The sequence below is a fragment of the Sarcophilus harrisii genome, chromosome 2 (assembly GCF_902635505.1).
Source record: "Sarcophilus harrisii chromosome 2, mSarHar1.11, whole genome shotgun sequence".
Taxonomy (NCBI): Eukaryota; Metazoa; Chordata; class Mammalia; order Dasyuromorphia; family Dasyuridae; genus Sarcophilus; species Sarcophilus harrisii.
This window is the reverse complement of record NC_045427.1, coordinates 140,319,805-140,340,741: the sequence shown is the minus strand read 5'-3', so window position 1 is coordinate 140,340,741 and position 20,937 is coordinate 140,319,805. Positions and strand designations below refer to the sequence as shown.

General features: G+C 37.6%; 1 protein-coding gene across 1 annotated transcript; it reads right to left on the bottom strand.

The window, feature by feature from the left end:
- Positions 1–1,132: 1,132 nt before the first annotated feature.
- LOC105749075 (CD99 antigen-like protein 2) lies at positions 1,133–20,080 on the bottom strand. The gene is given in 4 exon segments (XM_012540071.1): positions 1,133–1,221; positions 19,757–19,830; positions 19,832–19,885; positions 19,887–20,080. Coding segments are annotated over 4 exon segments (411 nt in total).
- Positions 20,081–20,937: the final 857 nt, after the last annotated feature.

Genomic DNA, 20,937 nt, shown 5'->3' with positions numbered 1-20,937 from the left:
AACAACATTTGAATAACTCTGTACAAACAAGCTATACACAGAATAAACTGGAGATAATCTCAGGGAAAGTACTAAGATTAAGGGGGACTGATTTATTTTAGATTATGGGACTTGAGGAGAAATTTGAAGGAAGCCAGGCAAGCCAAGAGGTATAAATGAGGAGGGAGAACATTCCAGGCTTGGGGAACAACCAGAAAAAATGCCTGGAGCTGAGAGATGGAGTGTCTTATATAAAGAGCAGCAAAGAGGCCAGTGCCCCTGATCAAAGATTACATGCAGGGGAGTAAAGTGTAAGAAGACTGGAAAGGTAAGAAAGGCTTTCAAAGCCAAACAGAGAATTTTGTATTTGATCCTAAAAGTGACAGGGAACCATTGGAGTTTATTGAACAAGAGGTTGGATAATATGGTCAGAACTTAGCTTTAGAAAAACTATTCTATGTATAAATGCCTATTGGCAGCCTGAGGCTTGGAAGGGAATTGAAGACTTTTTTTTTGTTTCAGTTGTGTCCAATTCTTTGTGACCCATTTGGGGTTTTCTTGGCAAAGATATTGATTTCACATTTCCTTCTCTAATTTTTTTTTAATAAATGAGGAAATTAAGGCAAACAGGATTTAGTGACTTGCCTAGGGTCACACAGCTAATAAGCGTCTGAGACTGGGTTTGAACTCAGGAAATGAGTCTTTCTGACTCCAGGTCTGGCCCTCCCTCCCCTGGCACCTAACTAAAGGCTCTTAGTGGAAAGATAGAAATGAACCAATTCAGATCCTTGGAGGACTTTGACATGAGCTGAGCCACCGCTGAATTATTATTGAAAATCCTTCAAGATTGTGAGCTCAACTACAGTTCTGAGCTGCATATGCCATTTTCATCATCTACTTCAGGGTTATTGCACAAGTAAATGGAATAGGGTACATATAATACATATACATTCACATAATAAATAATACATACACATACATATATAAATTATTAGTCCTTTATACCTTAATATGAACTAATTTATATATATATATATACACATATATTTATATATTTATAGCTTTGAAGTTAGAAGGACTCTAGAAGATGATCTAGTTCAACCCTCTAACTTTATGGATAAGGAAAATGAGAATTCAAGCAATTTGCTGAAAGTCACTCAGGAGCAGAACTACGGCTCAGTCCTGCAGTTTCAGATTCATGGCCCTTTAGCTCTTCTCCACTCAGAAAACGAGGCACTAAAGCTGTGAGGCAGGGGGAGAAGAAGAGAATATTTGGGAATAAGGGGTGCTGTTCAAGGAGAGCAGATTTGAGTCAGTGTAAGGGCATGGGAGGTCTTGGGACAGAAAGTGGAAGAGAACCGAAGTGCTCCAGAGAGAAGTACACAAACATCACCTTGCACCACGGGCTGACCCTGGCTGAAGAAGGGGAAGGAGTGGAGCTAGCAGCTGACCAGGAAAGCCAGGCTTTACTCACAGCTCCTCAGCCCTGAATGGTTCTTTGGCCACAGCCTCTGGCAGCCTGCTCCTCCTCATTCCAGGCGCCCTTGTGTTTACAAAACAGCAGCTCTGGACAGCTAGGATTCTCATTAGGAGGCAGGGAGGGAAATTCCTTCCTTGTCAATGCGGCAGGAAGTGGACTGAGCCATAGTACATGGTACTGCTGGGGCCAGGGGCTGGGACCCTCATGGCCTAGGGAAACAATCTCATCATGGTTCAGGCAGCAGGCTCCCAGTCTCTGCCTTGCTCTCAGCGCTGCTCTGGTGGAATCTTGCCATGAGATTTGACCCCCTGAGATGGTGTCATAGTGGGAGGGATGGAGATTGTTTTCACTGTTGTTCAGTTATTTCAGTCATGTCTGACTCCTTGTGACCCCATTTGGAATTTTCTTTACAAAGACATTTCCTTCTCAGCTCATTTTACAGATGAGAAAACTGAGGCAAATAATATTAGGTGACTTGCCCAGCATCTCACAACTAGTAGGTGTCTGAGACCAGATTTGAATTCAGAAGCCATCCTGAACCCAGGCCCTGCACTTGATCCACTGACCCACCTAGCTGCCCCAAGACTTTTAGGATGCATCATTATTTCAATATTTCAACTTTCACTGTACTCACGCTCACTATACCCATACAGATGGAACTCTTATATGACTAAGTACATAGGATTTAAGAGCTTCAGTAGGACAAAAAAAAATCTCAGTTCTGGTCAACTGGGTAATGAAGTTTTCTAAATTTAGCTAGACTTGTCCTTGGGTAACAAACACATGATTGGTCACCAGGCTTATGCTTTATAGTTTAATAGCAGCTATGATGACCCGAGCTATGATACATAGCCTAGGAAAAATACGGATGTCATAATACTTTAGTGGAGAATAATGCATCTTTAAATTGATAATCATCGGGTAATACTAACAATTTGTTGTCTTAATAAAGGGCTCACCTTTTGAAGGGGGGAAGAGCATAATTATCTGTATTAAGTCCTAGGCTTAATGTTAGAATGTTAGAAAACTGACAAGAATATTTCTCAAGAAGGGTGGTAAGGATTGTTGTGGGACTCAAAAACCATACCATGTGAGGCTCGATTGAAGGAACTGGAGGCGTTTAGCCTAGAAATGGAAGAATTGCAGTTCTTAAGTCTTCAAAGATTATATTTCAACCATTATATTTTAGAGACATAGATGTTGAAGATTATTGAAGACATTCAAATATTTCAAGAGTTATCACGTGCTGGTTGGATCCAGATTTAATTTGAACCATAGGCTAAAGGTTATAGGAAGGCAGATTTTGGGTTGATGGTTTTTAGCAATTTTAACAATTTAACCCCAAGGAGGAAAGGGATGCTTCATGAAATACTTAGCTCCCCAAGTCATTAGGCCTTCAAATGAAGGATAGACAACCACTTTCTTGTGGAAGTTGTAGAAAGAATTCCTGAAACAGGTCATTCTATAGACCACTGTAGATGGTCTGCAAGTTGACAGATCAAAGATTCTGTGATCTTATGAATCCCATAAAATCATATCTCAGTAGAATGAGAATTCCAAGAAAGGCAATGAGAATTGTATAAGAAGGCAGAATCAAGGTGACTTCCTCTCCAGTAATTCTCCACTCTACTATTCCCTTATTCTAATAAGTTTCACAGGCAGTGGTATTAGTAGATAGAGTGCCAGGTTTGGAATCAGGAAGACTCATTTTCCTGAATTCAAACCTGACCTCAGACACTTCCTAGCTGTGTGATCCTAGGTAAGTCACTTAATCCTATTTGCCTCAGTTTACTCATCCTTAAAAAGAGATGGAAAAGGAAAGAGCAAACCATTCCACTATCTGTGTCAAAAACAAACAAAAACCAAAAGCCAGAAGGAGTGACAAAGAATTGGACACAACTGAGCAAAAATTCTTACTTCAGTTACAAAAGGCTTTTGGGACAATCTATTGAGCAAGACTTGAAGAAATACTTGTACTAGAACTGCCTCTGATTTGTGAGTAATGGGGAGACTTTACTCTCTAAACCCAGATTTCCCCACTTGTAAGAAGAAGGGATTAGACAGGAAGCCTTCCAACTCTAAGTTTTTTATTTCTGAATCTGTATTCCTATTAAGTAGAAACACCTAGGTACATATAGTTACTGTCTCATTAAATCTGAATTTTCAATGATCTTAATTATTACTTTCTCTACTACATTTAAAGAGAATTTTCAAATCTTCTCACTTGCAGTTTGGGAGTTTTGTCTTTCTCCTAAATGTTGAGTGTTGAACTCTCCTTGTTGTTTTACTGCTGTTGGAGGCTCTAATTGCTTCGGGGATGGAACTTATCTCTAACTACTTTGCTGATGCCAGGAAAGGCCTCTGGTCTCCTTTCCTCACACCCTAATTAGCTCTTTCCCTGCTCTCCATTTCATATATTCTCTCCAGGAATTCTGCATCTTCTCCCAAATTATTAACTCCAAACTCAAACAGGAAATCCAAAGAGCACAAAGCTCCACTCAAACCTACCTCTGCAAGTTCCATCAATAGGATGACTTGTCAGCTGCAGCCTAGAAGGCACCCAGAACATATAACATTCTCTTTCTGCATAATCTGTGTCTCAGCTAAATAGCACCATTCCTTATTTTCTGTTGTTTGTTATTGTATTATTTTTTGTGATCTGATTTGGGGTTTTCTTGGCAAAGATACTAAAATGGTTTGCCATTTCCTTCTCCAGTTCATTTTACAGATGAGGAAACTGATGCAAACGGGGCTAAGTGATTTGCTCAGGGTCACAGAGCTGGTAAGTGTCTGATTCCAAACTTGAATTCAGGTTTTCTTGACTCTAGGGCTGATAGTCTATCCACTGAACTACCTAACTGCTCCTCTTTATTTTCTATTTACATACTATTCTGTAATGACTTTATGGCTTTGCTCAGTGGGTTCCCACTCAGTGGTTACTAGAGGGCCAGTTTGCCCTCCATCCATCTCTATGCCTGTTAAATTTCTGCCCATCCTTTAAGACTTCTACATAATACCATGTCTTAATACAAGCTTTTCTTGATCTCCCTGGGTATTACTGACCTTCTTTGTATGATCTCACATGGAAATTTGTTTTATGCCTTACTAACAAACAAACATATAATTAATAAAATTATATGCTTTAACTATATGTGTTGGTATCTTATTTCCCTTAGAGGTCTATAGACTCCATCAAGATAGAGATTTTATTTTCTCCAAACTTCATAACTACTCTCCTCTATGGGATTTTTAAAAGTCTGAGAGACATAATTTCTGGATAATTTAATCATTTTATTAAAAAATTCCAGCATTTTAATAAAAGGATCATCATTTATCCAGCTCTCTTAGAGCAAAGGCTCTCATAGCAGCGAGCTCACAGTTTTTATGTCCTTTGAAAAGTAGGTGTTCTGGAGGGTTGACAACTCATGGGTCAACAATTAATGAGAAAATGAGTATTACAATGAGAGGGTGGGCTATATTAAAATGAAGGCCTTGGGGTACATCACTTGGGTCATGCAAATCTTGGTCAAAGAGACATCAATTTCCTATCATCTCTTTGACAAAAGGAAGAATCCACACTTCCCCAGACCTGGGGAATGAGCAGGAAAACTTCCACTAGCCCAAACTTAAATTTTCTTTTATTGTCTGATTGGATCTTGCCTTGGGTAAATCTATATAATCTTTTTTTTTTATTATTCAACATTTTTCCAATTATATATAAATATAGTTTTTCAACATTCCTTTTTATATCAATAGTATTTATTTTCCCAAATACATGTAAATATATTCTTTTTTATTAAAGCTTTTTATTTTCAAAACATATTCATGAATAATTTTTCCAAATTGACTCTTATAAAACCTTGTGCTCCAGTTTTCCTCCCCTTCTCCTCACCCTCTTCCCTAAATAGCAAGTAATTCAATATATTTAAACATGATAAAAAACATATGTTAAATCCAGTATATGCATACATATTTATACAATTATCTGGCGGTACAAGAAAAATCAGATCAAAAAGGAAAAAAAATGAGAAAAATAAAACACAAGCAAACAACAACAAAAAGAGTGAAAATGCTATGTTGTGATTCATACTCGGTTCCCACAGTCCTCTCTCTGGGTGTTTACGACTCTCTTTATCACAAGATCATTGGAATTGGCCTGAATCATCGCAGTTCAACATTCATTTTTGTAAGACTTAGAGTTCCAATTTTTTTCTCTCTTCTCCCTTACCTCTCCTTCCCCAAGATAGCAAACAATCTGAAGTAGCTTATACATGTACAATCATTTTAAACATATTTCTATATTAGTCATGTTGTGAAAGAAAAATAAGAAAAAAAGGGGAAAACCGCAAGAAAGAAAAAGCAAATGAACAAAAGAGGTGAAAATAGTATGCTTCACTCTGCATTCAGTCTCCGCAGTTCTCTCTCTGGATGCATTTTCCATTCCAAGTCTATTGGAATTGCCTTGAATCACCTCATTGTTGAAAAGAGCTAAGTCCATTAAAATTGATCATCACATAATTTTGTTATTGCTGTGTATAATGTTCTCCTGGTTCTGTGCACTTCACTCACCATCAGCTCATGTAAATCTTTCCAGGTTTTTCTGAGATCAGCCTGCTCATCATTTCTTATAGAATAATAATATTCCATAATATTCATATACCATAATTTATTCAGCTATTCCCCAAATGAAGGTCATCCACTCAATTTCCAATTCCTTGCCACCACACAAAGAGCTGTTACAAACATTTTTGCACATGTAGGTTTTTTTCCCCTTTTCCTCTTTTATTATCTCTCTGGGGTACAGAGGCCTGGGTAAATCTGTTACAGAGATATTTCCCACACTGTTTCGTTTCTGGATGAGAAAGAAAATAAGAAGGAAAACTTTGGATCCTAATTCAAAAATTAGTTATTAAATCCAAGAGAAATAATTAGTTTCTCACACCACCTGGCACATTGTACTCCAGACAGGAGCTGCTCAGTACATGTTTGTTGTGTTGTATCACACTGTTGTGGGTTGGGCTCTCTTCACAGAAACATAGAGAATCTGTTCTGTCTCCTTTGCAAGTCAGCACCTCCTACTCTGGCAGATAAGAAGTAGAAAGCTTGCTACTGGCCCCGAGACACCCCTTGGCACAAGCCTAGCTACTCGCGGCTCCAACAGTCCTTCTCAGTCTTGCAAGAGTCAGGATTCAACATGATCTCAATAAGCTGACACACTCGGCCAAGCCCGAGAAGATGACATTTAGCAGGGATAGATATATTTAGGTGGGGAGAGGAAAAAAACAATCAATTGCACAAGTGCAGGATGGGAGGGACGTGGCTTGCTTTTTGTTGACCAAAACAAGCTGGAGATGAACCAACAATCTAAAAAATGAATGTGATCTTGGGCTGATCACAGAAATGTCATGTCCAGAATAAAAGGGATGATCCTTGTGCTGTACTCTACCCTGATCAAACCACATCCTAGAAGGGACATCAACCATCAAAAAGGCATCCAAAACAAACAAATCATGGAGTTATGAACAACAGAGTCATGGGGATCATTAAACACAAGATATCTCCTCTAGATTAGCTCTGAAACATGGTCCCCCAGCCTTTGCTTGAAGATCTCCAGTGAGGGGGAACTCACTACCTATTTCCCCAAATCAATGCTTCCCATTTGGGGAGCAGATTTTTCCTTACACAGCATAGGTTCTGGGCTCCATTCACCCTGGCAGGTTGAGTTCTGAGATGGCATCTGACTACTCTTCCCCTTGGTACAGCTAGATGGCACAGTGGCTAGAGTGCCAGTGCTGGAGTCAAGAAGACTGTTTAAATCTGGCTTCAGATATTAACTAGCTATATGGTCTAGACAAGTCACTTCATCCCATTTGCCTCAGTTTCATCATCTGTTAAATGAGCTGGAGAAGGAAATAGAAAACTGCTCCAGTATATTTGCCAAGAAAATTCCAAATGGGGTCACAAAGAATCAAATAAAACTGAACAACAATAACCTTCTTCTCCTAAGGATTCTGGGGTTACCTAAGGGGATAGATATTATATATTCACTACATTGTATGCAAATATCCACATACATATGTTATTATTGTTCATAAGACTAAATCATCATATTCTGTCATATGTAATAAGTCAACATCTCCACAATATCAATTAACAAATTAATATTGATTAGCTTTCACAAAGGGATATTTACTGAGCAATAGCAAGGACCGAAGCACATCTCCCAAATCAAAAAACCATGTGGTCCCTGGGCAGAGTAGGTTCAAATGTAAAGAGGTTGTAATGAAACATTTTCCCCTTACCAGCAATTAAAAACAACAATCAAACAAAAGCAGAGCGGCTTTTGGGATGTCTCCTTATCCACTTTGGATGAGTTACTCCCTTGTTCAGATGGGTTGGCTCATTGCTATCTACCCTAAAGTCAGGCAGGCTGCATCTCTGGAGTAGCTTTTAATCAAGTTTAGGTGCTGCAGCTACTGGAAGATTCTGTTCCTGATTCCAGTTACTGCTATTCTGACCTTTTTGAAGCTCTCAGGGTCATATCCTTGCTCCAGATACTCATTCACTTAAGACTAGGAAAGAATAAAAACAAGAAATAGAAGTTCCATGTGTTCATAGACATTTTGCAGCTGGAAGGGAGATAGGAACTGATGCTCCTTCTGTGTCTAGAGGTTCACAGCAATTCTTCTCCTTACTTAAAGCTTCCACGGAAGAGAGCAAGAGATTATGCACTTGAACTTTTTGTATACACACTCATTTATGGCTTAGCAGCCAATTAAAAGATTTTTAATTATGACACAGTTTGCTGATAGAGAATAGCAAAAGAATGCTCTGAAATGAAGGGAAGTCTCCCTCTAAGGTGCAAGCTTGTCAAGCCTCCTCAGGGGCTGATTCCAAGCCAGGCATATTGTATATACTCTAAGGATGGACTCTTTATTGACCAGTTCCTCCTTTAAATTATTCCCTCCATTTAAAAAGCTGTCATCTTCGTTAAGTGGAAAGGGAATACATTTCAAGCACATTGTCAATATCCTTGATACAGCAGTTCTTTGGGGTTCCAGGGAGGCAGCATAAGTAGGGTCCTTTTACTTGCTTCTTTTATTCCATACAGGAAAGATTCTTAAAAGTCAATATTTCATAGACTTTATACCACCTCACACATACAAACTAATATCACATTTGCCCCCCCATAGTGTCATATAAATTTTTTTAAAACAACACTTAATAATGCTTTTCAAGATTACTGCTTACCTAGTACTTAATAAAGGTTAGTCTTAAAGCTAAACATAGTTTTCCCCAATTTATAGAAAAAATCAGGCTTCCTATTTCAGATGGAAACCTTACTAAACTTCCCAGAGTATGTGTAACTCTCTCTAAAGGGATCAAGGATCTGGGGCCAACTGGAAGGATCTTCCCTTCCACCCCCACTTATAGGCTCACCCCACTCCCACTCATGTGAGAAATCAGGTGGATTTGGCTGGGTGCTAGGGTAGCAACACTGGGTTGGGTACCAAATACTATACTAGGTCTTGGGGTGAGGTAGAGGGGAAGGTGGAGGGACTTGGGCAGGGTGGCTGATCAGATCATTGAGCTCCACCTCAAATGGAGCTTCTGGAACTAGTTTTTCATCTCCACCTTCTCCAGGCAGAGGGAGGGACCCCAGGAACATTGGGTACTAATGAGGTGTGAGTTCCAGAATTAAGGTGATTTTGCAGAATGATGAGGTTCCTGGGAAAATAATGAAGTCTAAACGAGTACAGCTGTGTGGCTAATGAACATGTGGTATATACCCAGAAGTGGGCTCATCCAACCCCAACATGGTTTGTGGTGGGATAAAGCATATTATACATGTTCATTGGGCAGCTATCTTCCCATTTCATTTATATTGAGCCAATCTATTGCTTTGCACCCCTTCCTTCAATCAACATGCATTTATTACCTACTATGTACTAGGCATTAAATATACAGAGAAAAATGAAATCCCTGCTCTCAGGACCTTGTATTCTTGCGTGGGGTAGGGGAGAAGGAGGAACAATTTGTACACAGATAAAAAAATCAAAATATATTCAAAGTAGATACAAGGCAATTTCAAGAAGGGAGGATGCTGGCAATTATGGAGATCACGATAGGCCTCATGTAGGAGCAGATGGCACTTAAACCAAGCCTTGAGGAAAGCGAGGGCTTTGGAAAGGTAAAGGTGAGGAGAGGGCACATCCCAGGCAGGGGGTACAGTCTATGCAAAAATATGGAGATAGAAAGGGGAACATTATGCATAACTAACAGCAGGTAAACCAGTTTGGCAGAAACCTACAATGTGTGAAAGAAAACAATGTGTGATAAGCCTGGAAAGGTCGATAGGAACCATATTGGGAAAGACTCTAAATGTCAAACAGAGTTTATATTTTATCTTAGCCACGGTAGGGAACCACTAAAAGTCCTTGAGCAGGGAAACTACATGGTTGGGAAGAGTAATTTGGCAACAGAGTGATGGATAGATTAGAGAAGAGAGAGATCAGAGGCAGCAAAGGGAATTAGGAGGCAGTGGCCAAACTCTAAGTGATCATTGAAATGGTCCAGTTGAGGTGATAAAAGCATGAACTAGGATGCTGTCTCAGTGAGTAAAGAGAAAGATTCCAGGGACAGTATGTCGATATAATCAACAAGATTTGCTAGATGATGGGCTATATGGGGGTGAGGAAGAGTGAAAGGATGAGCATGGGCAACTAGGAGGATGCTGGAGTTCTCTTAAGGAAGAGGGATGGGTTGCAGGCAGAAAGATTATGAGATCTAGATTGTAGATGTGGAATTTGAGATGGGTAGTTTGTGATATGAGACTGGAAATCAGGAGAGAGACTAGACTGGATATGGAAATCCATGAGTCATCTGCAAAGAGATGATAACTGAAATTAGGAGTTCTAAGAAAAGAGGACAGGAGAGAATGGAGAGTCAGGACAGAATTTTGGGGGTATATTTACCCAGATTTTTATTGAGTCATTTCAATTGTGTCCAATTCTTTATGATCCATTTTAGGTTTTAGGGTTTGTTTGGGTTTTTTTGCCAAAGATACTGGAGTGGTTTGCCATTTCCTTCTCCAGTTCATTTTACAGATGAGGAATTGAGGCAAACAGCATTAAGTGACTTCCTAGAATCACATAATTAATGTGTCTAAGGCTGGATTTGAGCACATGAAAATGAGACTTACTAGTTCCAAGACCAGTGCTCTTTCTATTGGGCCACCTAGTTGCTCTACTCACCTAGACAGAGGATTATTAATACAGGTTGAACTCAACTTTAGTTCTTTTGGCTACCAAGCCACATTGGGATATTTTATTGTGTGTTTGTCCATAAAAAAGCCAGAGATTTTTCCTGTGAATTTCTATCTAGCCCATTTCCAACATTAGTAATACCACCCATTTTGTACTTATGTGACTCTGTGTGTGTTTTAAAACCTAATGTGGGACTTGACATTTATCCTTATTAAACAGCATCTAATTAGATTTGAATCATTGTTATATCCCGTTGAGACCTTTCGCATCTTGATTCTGTCATCCGATGTGTCAGATTTGTCTCTCAGCTTTGTTTCATCTGCAGATTTGATAAGCATACCATCTTTGCCATTATCTGAGCCTTCAATAAAAAATGTTAAACAAGTCCTATAAAGAACAGTTGAAAACTACAGGTATTGTTAGACTCAAAGGGTACAGAGTAGCCATTTTCAAGTAGATAAAAGACTGCCAAAGGTGATAACTTCAGAAATAGAGAGAAAGGGTAAAATCAAAAATATGTATTAGAAAAGGCATGAGAAGGTGGGGAGGGAGTCATTTGGTCCCTTCCCCTCAGCTAGTTGATATAGCTACAGGATGTAATCCCAGATGAGAAATTAATATATTAACACACTATGATCCCTTTACAAAATATGAACATCTTTTTGCGATGGAATTAAGGGAATCTTGCTATTAGATAAGGAAAGCAAACATATAAACAAACAAAACCCAATGATTATGTCTATGGGGCTTTAAGTAACTTAGTCTTCCAACAAAATAGGAGACAATTGTAGAGATCAGTTTGGGAGAAGCACAGAATTTCACCTCATCATGTGTGTTTATGTGGGGAAGGGGATGTGTTTTTACCTTCTCCTTCATTGGCCACAATTTAGAAGCAGCACTACTTACTTAGGAGGAAGCAATCCATCCAGCAATTTAAGAGATCATTGATTTCGGAGTGTCCAGGCAAGAACCAGAAGTTGAATAGAAATGTACTCTCCAGACTTGGATACAGAGAAACAATCACTCAAGGAAGTAGAGAACAGAGATAGCTATGAATTCACAAGAAGTTAGGCCACGGGTATGCTGGAGCCAACTTTTACTGATTTTGAGAGTCAATTATTAAATTTCCAGGGTAAGTATAAATCAGAAATTGACATGTACTTCACATCAGGACTAGATTTATTATTTTGTTAATAATAATATATATAATCATTTATTGTTTTATTAATAAGCCTATTGTCTAGATTTAAGAAAGTGATGGACAAATGTTAACGCAAACTAAACCCAAAAGTGTGTTCTACATTCTTGAAGAGATTTATTTAAAAGTTTATCAGCATTTCCCTGAAGATAGTTCTGGCGATCAAGAGATAAACTTTATGAGAATCCCATTAGGGGAGAAAGACTTTGAGGCACTGAAACAGTATCATAAGATCTAGTACCACAAGATTTAAAGCTGGAAGGGACTTCAGGAGTTATTTATCTCAATCTCATTTTATAGCTGAGAAAACTGAAGCCCAGAGACATGTGTTCCATATACATACATCTTACCACTCTTTGCTCTCTACTTTTACTCACAAATGCTATGTGATTTAGCAGGAGGGGAGGAAATGGTTGAATAACTATTGTTCTTGCAATGCTGTCTTAGTAAATGCCTTTTTCTGAGCTAATTTGTATACTGATTGACTATTAAAAATAAGAACACCATTGGAGCCTCATGAACCACAATTTTAGGAAAATTTATGCAAAGAGTGTTCTTGGAAGTTGAGGTAACAGCCACACTTTTGGGGATCCAATTCACCAATATAGGTGAGAATTAGATGGTACTATCTCAGTACACAGAGTAATCAGCAGGACTTGGCAGCTGATTCCTTCCTCTTTTCATGCCATTTCCAAAGATATTCACTGGGTGTGTAACCAGCCTGGATAACATGGATTTTCTTTGTACAATAGGTTCCTATTATCTTCAATATGCCTCTTTAATAATATATAATATGATATGACATAATATAATTTAGTGTGGTATAATATAACTATATAACAACATAATCTATTATAATGATATAATATAGCAACATAATATGATATGATATAATATAACAATATTATATAATATGATATAATAGAACATAATATAATATAATATAATGTAGAACATGTCTCTAAACTGTCTTGGCAGATGGACTAAAACATTAAGTCCCAAACCTATCAGTGAATTAGGGGGATGTGAAGGCTTTGTCACAGCAGAATGGACAGATGAGAATAACTTGTTCCAATGTCCACAAAGGTGGCTGAAGCAGGCAGGTACCGTGGAGTGCTTAGAACTTAGCCAGACATTGAAAATGCAAAAATCATGCACTGAGTCTGGAGCCATTGCCCGTTGTTTTGATTTTTGTCTTGTCACTTAAACTTTGATGACTCTGGAAGAGAGTGAGCATGACAATTTTGCACAACCCTGCCTCACTTAAATCCAATTCATGCACAAGTCAAGACATCACCCTATGAATGTCATTGGTCCTCTTCAAAAACGAAGGATAAACAACTCTTTAGATTTTCAGTGGTGAGAGAGAAGACCTGCATGTCAGAGAGGTAAGAAGGAGGAAGAAGGAAGAAGATTTCTGCAAGTGTACTTATCAGATTTGAATGTTCATCTCGTGTTGATTTATCCCTGAAGGTAGAAAGAAGAGGTTCCAGGAAACAATATGGAGCCTTGTGTCCTCTTTTTATTGCTCTATCCCCTAAGTAACAAAGAATCACAGAATTTCAAAGTTGGAAAGGACGTCATACATGAAGAAGAATCCCCTCTACAACATTCTTGATGGATCATCATCTTGCTTTTGCTTGCAGCCTTCCATCAAGAAGGGACTCACTATTTCCTGATGTAACCCATCTCACTTTTAAATAGATTTGATTTTTAGGAAGTTTCTGCTCCCAAGCTGCCAGAATTTGCAGCCTCTTTGCAAGATTCACCTATTGCTTCTACTTCTGCACTCTGGGTCCAAATTGAACAAAACTATTCCTTTTTCCATGTGATAGCCTTTCAAATATCTAAAGACAGCTATCATGTCCCCTCTAAATCTCTTTTAGATGTTCTCTACTGTCAAATCCAAGTAACCCAAGAGAGACAAGATAATGGAGATAATCCAGTGAGGGTCAGAGGAAGAAGAGATATAGAGTAGAGATCGGTAGCTCCCTGCTAAGGGGTACTGAGGCAGCTATTTGTCAACCTGACATTAATAATAGAGAGGCTGGCAGTCTTCCCAGGGTATGTATCTAGGACATGATAGAGAGTCTCCTAAGACTTGTCAAAATTGATAACCATTACCCACTTCTGGTGATTCACATGGGGATAATTGATATTGCCAGAAAAAAACAACACCTAGAAAGGTTTTCTAGAGGTTGAAGGTTTGGGCAAGAAACTGAAGACTTTACAGCCAGAGCTGGTATTTTTATCATTCTGCCAGTTGAAGGCAGAGGCGTTGGGAGAGGGAGGCTGATTGGACAATGAAAAGGTGGTTAAGAGGATGGTGAGAACAGGCTTTGAATTTATAAACTCTTGCTTAATAATTGATGAGTTTGGGGCTTAGGAATGCTTTGCAACTGTTGAGGGTTACTTAAATGTTTTTTTGATTCTTTCAAATCTAAGATGAAGGTTTTAAAATGAAAAGGTTGGGCAGTGGAGGAAAGAAGCTTCCTATCAATCAACCTATATACATACTATTGAGTGGTGCAATGGTTGAAGTGTTGGGAATGGAATGAGGACGACTCATTTTCCTGAGTTTAAATCTGGCTACTGACTAAATGTGTGATCCTGGACCGATCACTTAACCCTGTTTTCTCATCTGTAAAATGAACTGGAGAAAACGCTCCTCAGTATCTTTACCAGGAAAACCCTAAATAGAGTCATGAGGAATCAGACACAACTCAAGTGACTGAATTACAACAAGTGACCATTGTATTTCCTCTATGGTGACACAGGTAGAAGAATAATAGTAGAGATGCTCCATTATTCATAAGAGTCAAAATCTGAGAAATGAACCAGAAATAAAACCCAAGACCTGATATGTTTACATACAAAATATGGATAAAGAGCAAATTGAACTATAGATTCTAACATAAAGAGGCAAATTTGATCTCACACACAAGTATCACTAAGACTTTGTGGAATGATACTTATGACAAGAATCTGGCTTCAAAAAAGTATACTTTATATTAAAAGAACAAAACAGATAAAAGTTGGAGCAGAGTGGCATATACTCATGTAGGGAATCCAGATGCCCCAGGGAGAAAATGTAATAGAAGAAAATGGATGAAGATCAATAGAAGCAGAAATCAGAAGTCAGATGTTCAGAAAAATATACCTAGCAGAAGGAGAAAATGAATGGTAAAGTCAAGAAAAGAGGTCACAAATTTGATCCAGATACAGGAGAAAGCAGGGATGAGAGACATCATTTACCAATATATGCATTGGCACTTTTACTGGCAAGAACAGAGAAGCAACTAACACATCTTTGGTTTCCTTTCATAACTTCATATTTCAGAAAGTGGTGGAAGTAATGAGAAGAATTGTTATTATAGAACGGATGGTGACCAACACAGAAATGATTAGAACCCTGGAAACAAGTGTTTAATCCATCTAAGAATTCATGATAAAGGAAAGGTTTGCTGTGTAAATCACATTTTGGTAGAGGAAATTTCAAAAGGTTTAGAAAAAAAAATAGGTAGGATCTCAAATTCTAAAACCACAAAAAAGTCAGCCCAAGAGAGAGAAGAAGGTCTCCAAAATGAAATTTGGAAGACTCAAATAGAAATAATTCCAGGGAAGAAGAAAGAGACAGAGACAGATAGGCTGGTTGAGATTTTCTAATGACTCATGTGTTATGTGGACATTTTGGTTCTTGAAAGGGTAAGAAAAAAGTTTAAGGAGCACGACTATAAAAATCAATTTGAAAACAAACACAGTGTCTCAAATAAAAAAATGCTTGAGGAGAGACAGACTATTTTGAAGAACTGAGAGATAACTGGCCCCTCAGATAAATGTACTGAAAGGACCTGTATGAAAGCTGGACAATGACAAAGGTAAATATGTCTGTGGTCCATCAACTCATTGAGATGTGACTTTTCAAAATTTCACAATCAAGGTTATAATTGGAAAATTATAAATGAATGAGAAGACTGTTGAGAGAGAAGCATTTATCAAGTATTTACTGTGTGTCAAGCACTATGCAAAGTGCTGGGAATACAAGTACAAACGCAAAGACAAAATTAAATAAATGTCATAATCCCTCAACCTGGGGATTATCGGGTGAATATATAAGCTCTGTCATGAGTCATGACTGACAGAATGGTGAGGGATTTAAGTTTCTTGTTATAAGGTAGAGACTTTACAAAGGATTGAGGCATTAGGAACCAGAAAGAGATGGCCAAATGAAGAAAGAGAAGATGAAAAAGAGCTGATCCCAGAAGTTAAAAGAAGCTGGGGGTAGAAGACAAAGGGAACAACAAGAAATACTACATGCTGTTTGCCATAGCTGTAGTTGACATTCCCCTTCCCTGACCCACCATGAAGTGAAAGAGATACACTTTTAGATACATCAAGAGGCAGCTAGGTGGTGTGATGAATAAAACACTATTCCTAGAGTTGGAAAGAACTGAATTCAAACCCAGTCTTACATGTTAGCTGTGTGACCCATGCAAACCACTGAACCTCTGTCTACCTCCTTTTCCACATATGTAAAAATGAGGGTCATAATAGGACCTATCTCAAAGGGTTGTTGTGAGGTGACATTTGTAAAGTGCTTTGTGATCCATAAGGCACTATATAAATACTAGCTATTATTGTTATTATTAAACTCTTCTGGGCCAAGATTGATCATTACAATTATATTCAGATTCATTTTGTTTTTCTTTTTTGTCATATCTATTCTTTCCATCCTATTTTAAATGAGGTCTGGAACTATTACTGTGGAAAATCAGCATAGAGAAGAAATACCCTGAAATATATTTATAAGATTTTTGTATAAAGTGGATTTTACATAAGTTATTTCTTCTACACTATCCAAGGGATTTTAATGACTGAAAAGCTAAAAGGTTCTTATTTGGTCAGGTGTTTTCACCTCTAACACAGCCATAAAGTTCTGATCACAAAAAGTTTTAATTGCATTCTGTTTTTGTGCATTGTGAAATTTAATTTGTCAGTAGATCCCAAGTTAATGACTCAATTCTCTACAACTTCAGGTTACAATTTCTCTTAGTCTATTTGGCATCTAATTACAGACCTCTGATATATTGCCAAGTAGGCAATGGCAGCAGCAATGTATGGAAGCTTCCTCTCAACTTTTATTGTTCTGTCTTCCTATTTTTTACACTTAGTGCTTTTTATTTGCTATATCTCTACTTTTCTCTGTTTATCTTTAAAGAGATTATTCTGTGCTGCCCCTGGACTGTTAGACTTTAAGTGAAGAAGGCCTGAGTTCAAATTTTACCCTAGACGCTCATGACACATATATCTCTGAGAAGTCACTTAACTTCTCTCAGACTCAGTTTACTCATTTATGAGTGGGGACAATGACAGCATATACCTTCCTGGATTGTTGTAAGGATGAAATGGCAGCTAAGTAAGGTAATGGATAAACCTCTGAGGCTGAAGTCAGGAAGACTGAATTCCAATAGTCTCAGAAATGTACTAGCTATGTAACCCTGAGCAAGTGATTTAACCTGCCTCCATTTGCTCAGCTGTGAAATGGGGATAATAATAGAATCTATCTCTCAGGGTTGTTGTGAGGATCAAATGAGATAATATTTATAAAGCACTTACCATACAGTAGGCACTATATGATTTAATATTACTAATACTATTTTACTAATTACTATTAGTAAATTATTATTTACTAATTACTAATATTACTATTATTAATAACTGCCATGTTTGTAGCATTTATGTGTCAGGCACTGTGCTAAGCATTTTATAAATATTATTATTAGGCATAATCTATGGAAAACACCTTAAAATGCTATATAAATGTTAATTATTAGTACACAAAAAATTTTTGAAAAAAAGTTATGACATGATTTTTACTTTCTAATACATTTGGATCTGTTGGAATAGATAGAAAATATCCTTGAAAATTATAAACATAAAGACTAAAACATTATTCTTAATCTTGAAGTTGTTCCTGGAAATTGATTGTTTTTAATATATTCTCTATATTTTTTGTAAATTAGATATATTTCTCTAATATTTTATAGCAGTAAACGACTTTGAATTTTTATGATGTTGAAAATATAAATCTTCTCTCTAAATCCAAGATCTTTTCCTACCTTAAATAATGGCTATGCCATTGTTTTTTCTTTATATCTTGTTTTTTGGTGTTTATTAACATGATATTCTTTAGCACAGCTTTAAAACTAAGAAAAGTACTTCCAGAAAGTTTTGCAAGACATTACTTATATGAGAATATCGTGGTTAGATTAGTTTATAAATATATACAGGAAGGCAAAGCAGTTAAGACTTCTGTAGGAATTGTGGATATGATCATCCAAGTAAGCATAGCTAGAATGCAGTTGAGAGGTTCTATGCAAATAGAATTCTATTTGCCCTCTGAAATGTTCTTTATCTAACCTTCTAAAATAACTCTAGATGGTTCAATTTTAAGCTGCTTTGTTCCTATACTGAATAGGTCTCAGATCTTGAGTGACAAAGAACCCTTAGTGATTGGTACAAATCTCTCATTTTGCAGAGAAAAACTGAAACAATGACCTTTGCCCCAAGTCACATAGAAACCCAGTAGGGACTAGAATCACAAGCAGTCTTTGGCCAATGATAGAACCAAATTTCTTTCAACTTGACAAACACATAGAAAAGATTTTTGCAACATGTCTTTTTGACATGTACTCAGGCCCTAGGATTTATTTTTTAAACTCCAATTTTACACCAATGCATTCAATTTTCTAAACGATATTCAAGAAAGCTGTTTCTGCTAGTTAATTTGCATAGGATTAAGGATGTTTTCCAAAATAAGACAAACAACAATCCCTTCTTATTGTTAAAAACAAATTGGTTTTTTTTTCCTTTTTCTGAAAAGAAAACAAATAAAGAAGGATCAAAATATAGGGCTTTCTCTAACCATTAGGCTACAATGTTTAATTGTGTAGATATTTCACTCATGCTCTTTAACAGATATAAACACATTCCCATATACTGACAGGTAATGTTATCTTTGTCACAAGCTCTTGCCACAAGATAATAATATAAGCAAATAAATAAAAATAATACTACAGATATTGTTTTCTATAGCTGATTCTTCTAGGGTGAGAAAGTAAAAAACACTTACATTTCCTACTTTGAGAAATCTGATGAAGCAGCAGGTTGTACATGCTGACAGACCATCCCCTCAATCAGGTTTGTGCACCCTGAAACATATATATCTCTGTGTGTGTATGTGCATATATAGATATACACACAGCTGTACATGTCTGTATATGTCTACACACATATCCTACTACAATATGGATTTTTCTAATTCTACTCCTGACCTTAGCACTCATTTGCAGCCCTTTGTCATGTTTAGTTTGTTTTATCCCTTCTTCTATTTCTGTCTCACCCCTGACTACCTAAATTCCTAACCTTACCTTATTTCAATTTTCCAATGGATTAGAGAAGCATAGTCTTGTAGAATTGCTGTTTATGGTACAACAGAGCAGTGGTTCCTAGGAGCCAGAATCATTCTTCTCTTAGGTTTTCATCACCTTCATCTTAGATACTTCTATTCCATGAGGGACTGGGTCAGTTATCTCACAATAGATCTGACTGAATTGCGTTTTTCTGATCCCAATCACTTTTAAATGTATTATCGCTAAGTTTTTTCAGCCCAACATAAATAATCAAATCCTCCTAACCCCCCAAAAAGCTTTGGCAATAAAAAGTCAGTTATTCCATAGAGCTGGAGAACAGCTTTCAATCCAAATTAAATAAGCAGAATTAAAAGCATTTGGAATGTGTGTACGTGCATTTGCTGTGGAATTAGATCTTCACAATCTTGGGAAGGTTTCTCTGCAAACTGGGTTTGCAATGCTGAATATTTAACCTGAGATTCTTTAATGCTCACCTTCTAGGCTTTGTCCTTTGACATTTTCGATACTGATGTCTTGTTGAATGTTAAAATTTCTTTTGTTTATAGGAAATATAACTGGAGACTGCTCCAATAAGTGTCATTGCAAGGGCACTGGCTGTACTGGCGTTTATCCCAGTTTCTGCTATTCTTCCCATTCTAGTGTCACCATTGCTATCATATTTGCTATCTTTGTCCTTATTGGGTTTGTAGTCACCCTCTATGTCATCTTCTAGATCCTTACCCATTAGTCCTTCACCAGGTTTTATATTGGGACCATTGCAGCATTGAATCCATCACTCCTATCATCCAAAGCATCATTCAAATCAAAACCAAGAAGTTCAGAGCCTGTTTTCTTTGGAGAGGGTTTAGTGGTTGTTCAAAGATCTAAGGCATCACTCAAGTTAAAACCTGACATAGAGTTTGGGTTTGCCACTTCCACATTTAAATTATCCAATTTGCTCATACAAGGAGTCAGTCTACTACTGACTAACTGCTTGATCATGGATAAATCATTTTTTTTCCTGGACTCCCCAACTTCGTTTGTAAAATGTTGAGTGTAGAGTTTCTAAGGCTCCTTTTATCCACTCTTTTAGATTTACCCAGCTCATGTTCTGAACTCTTCCCAGACTCCAAATTATTCGCCCCTATGATGAAGGACATCTAGAGCAGAGTTCAGTCAAGGGAGGATCCCTTGTAGAAAGTGAACTTCCTTCCTATTCCCCTCGTGTGGCAGAAATATTGAGGTGAAAGCCAGGATTAGGAAGTGTGCTGAGCTCCCATGGGGCATTGCTGGAGAGCAAGTGGAGAGGGGAGACTGAAGAGGAACGGGAAACTCTGCTAGGACACAAGATAAAATGGAGAGTCAGTTTCTAGAGAAAAGGCGGAGGTGCAGGAGGCAAGAGTGACTGAGATTTCCAAACACCAGAACCAGCTTTCCAGCTATTCCATTTTTTAAAAAAGCTTTTAACTTGTTTATGTGCTGCCTCTGTACAATAGTTTATATTTAACAATAAAAAAATTTAACTTAGTCATCCAAAAACTATTTTTGAGCACCCACTATGTGCAAGACTCTCTATTGGTTGCTGTAGTGATATGGGGAAGA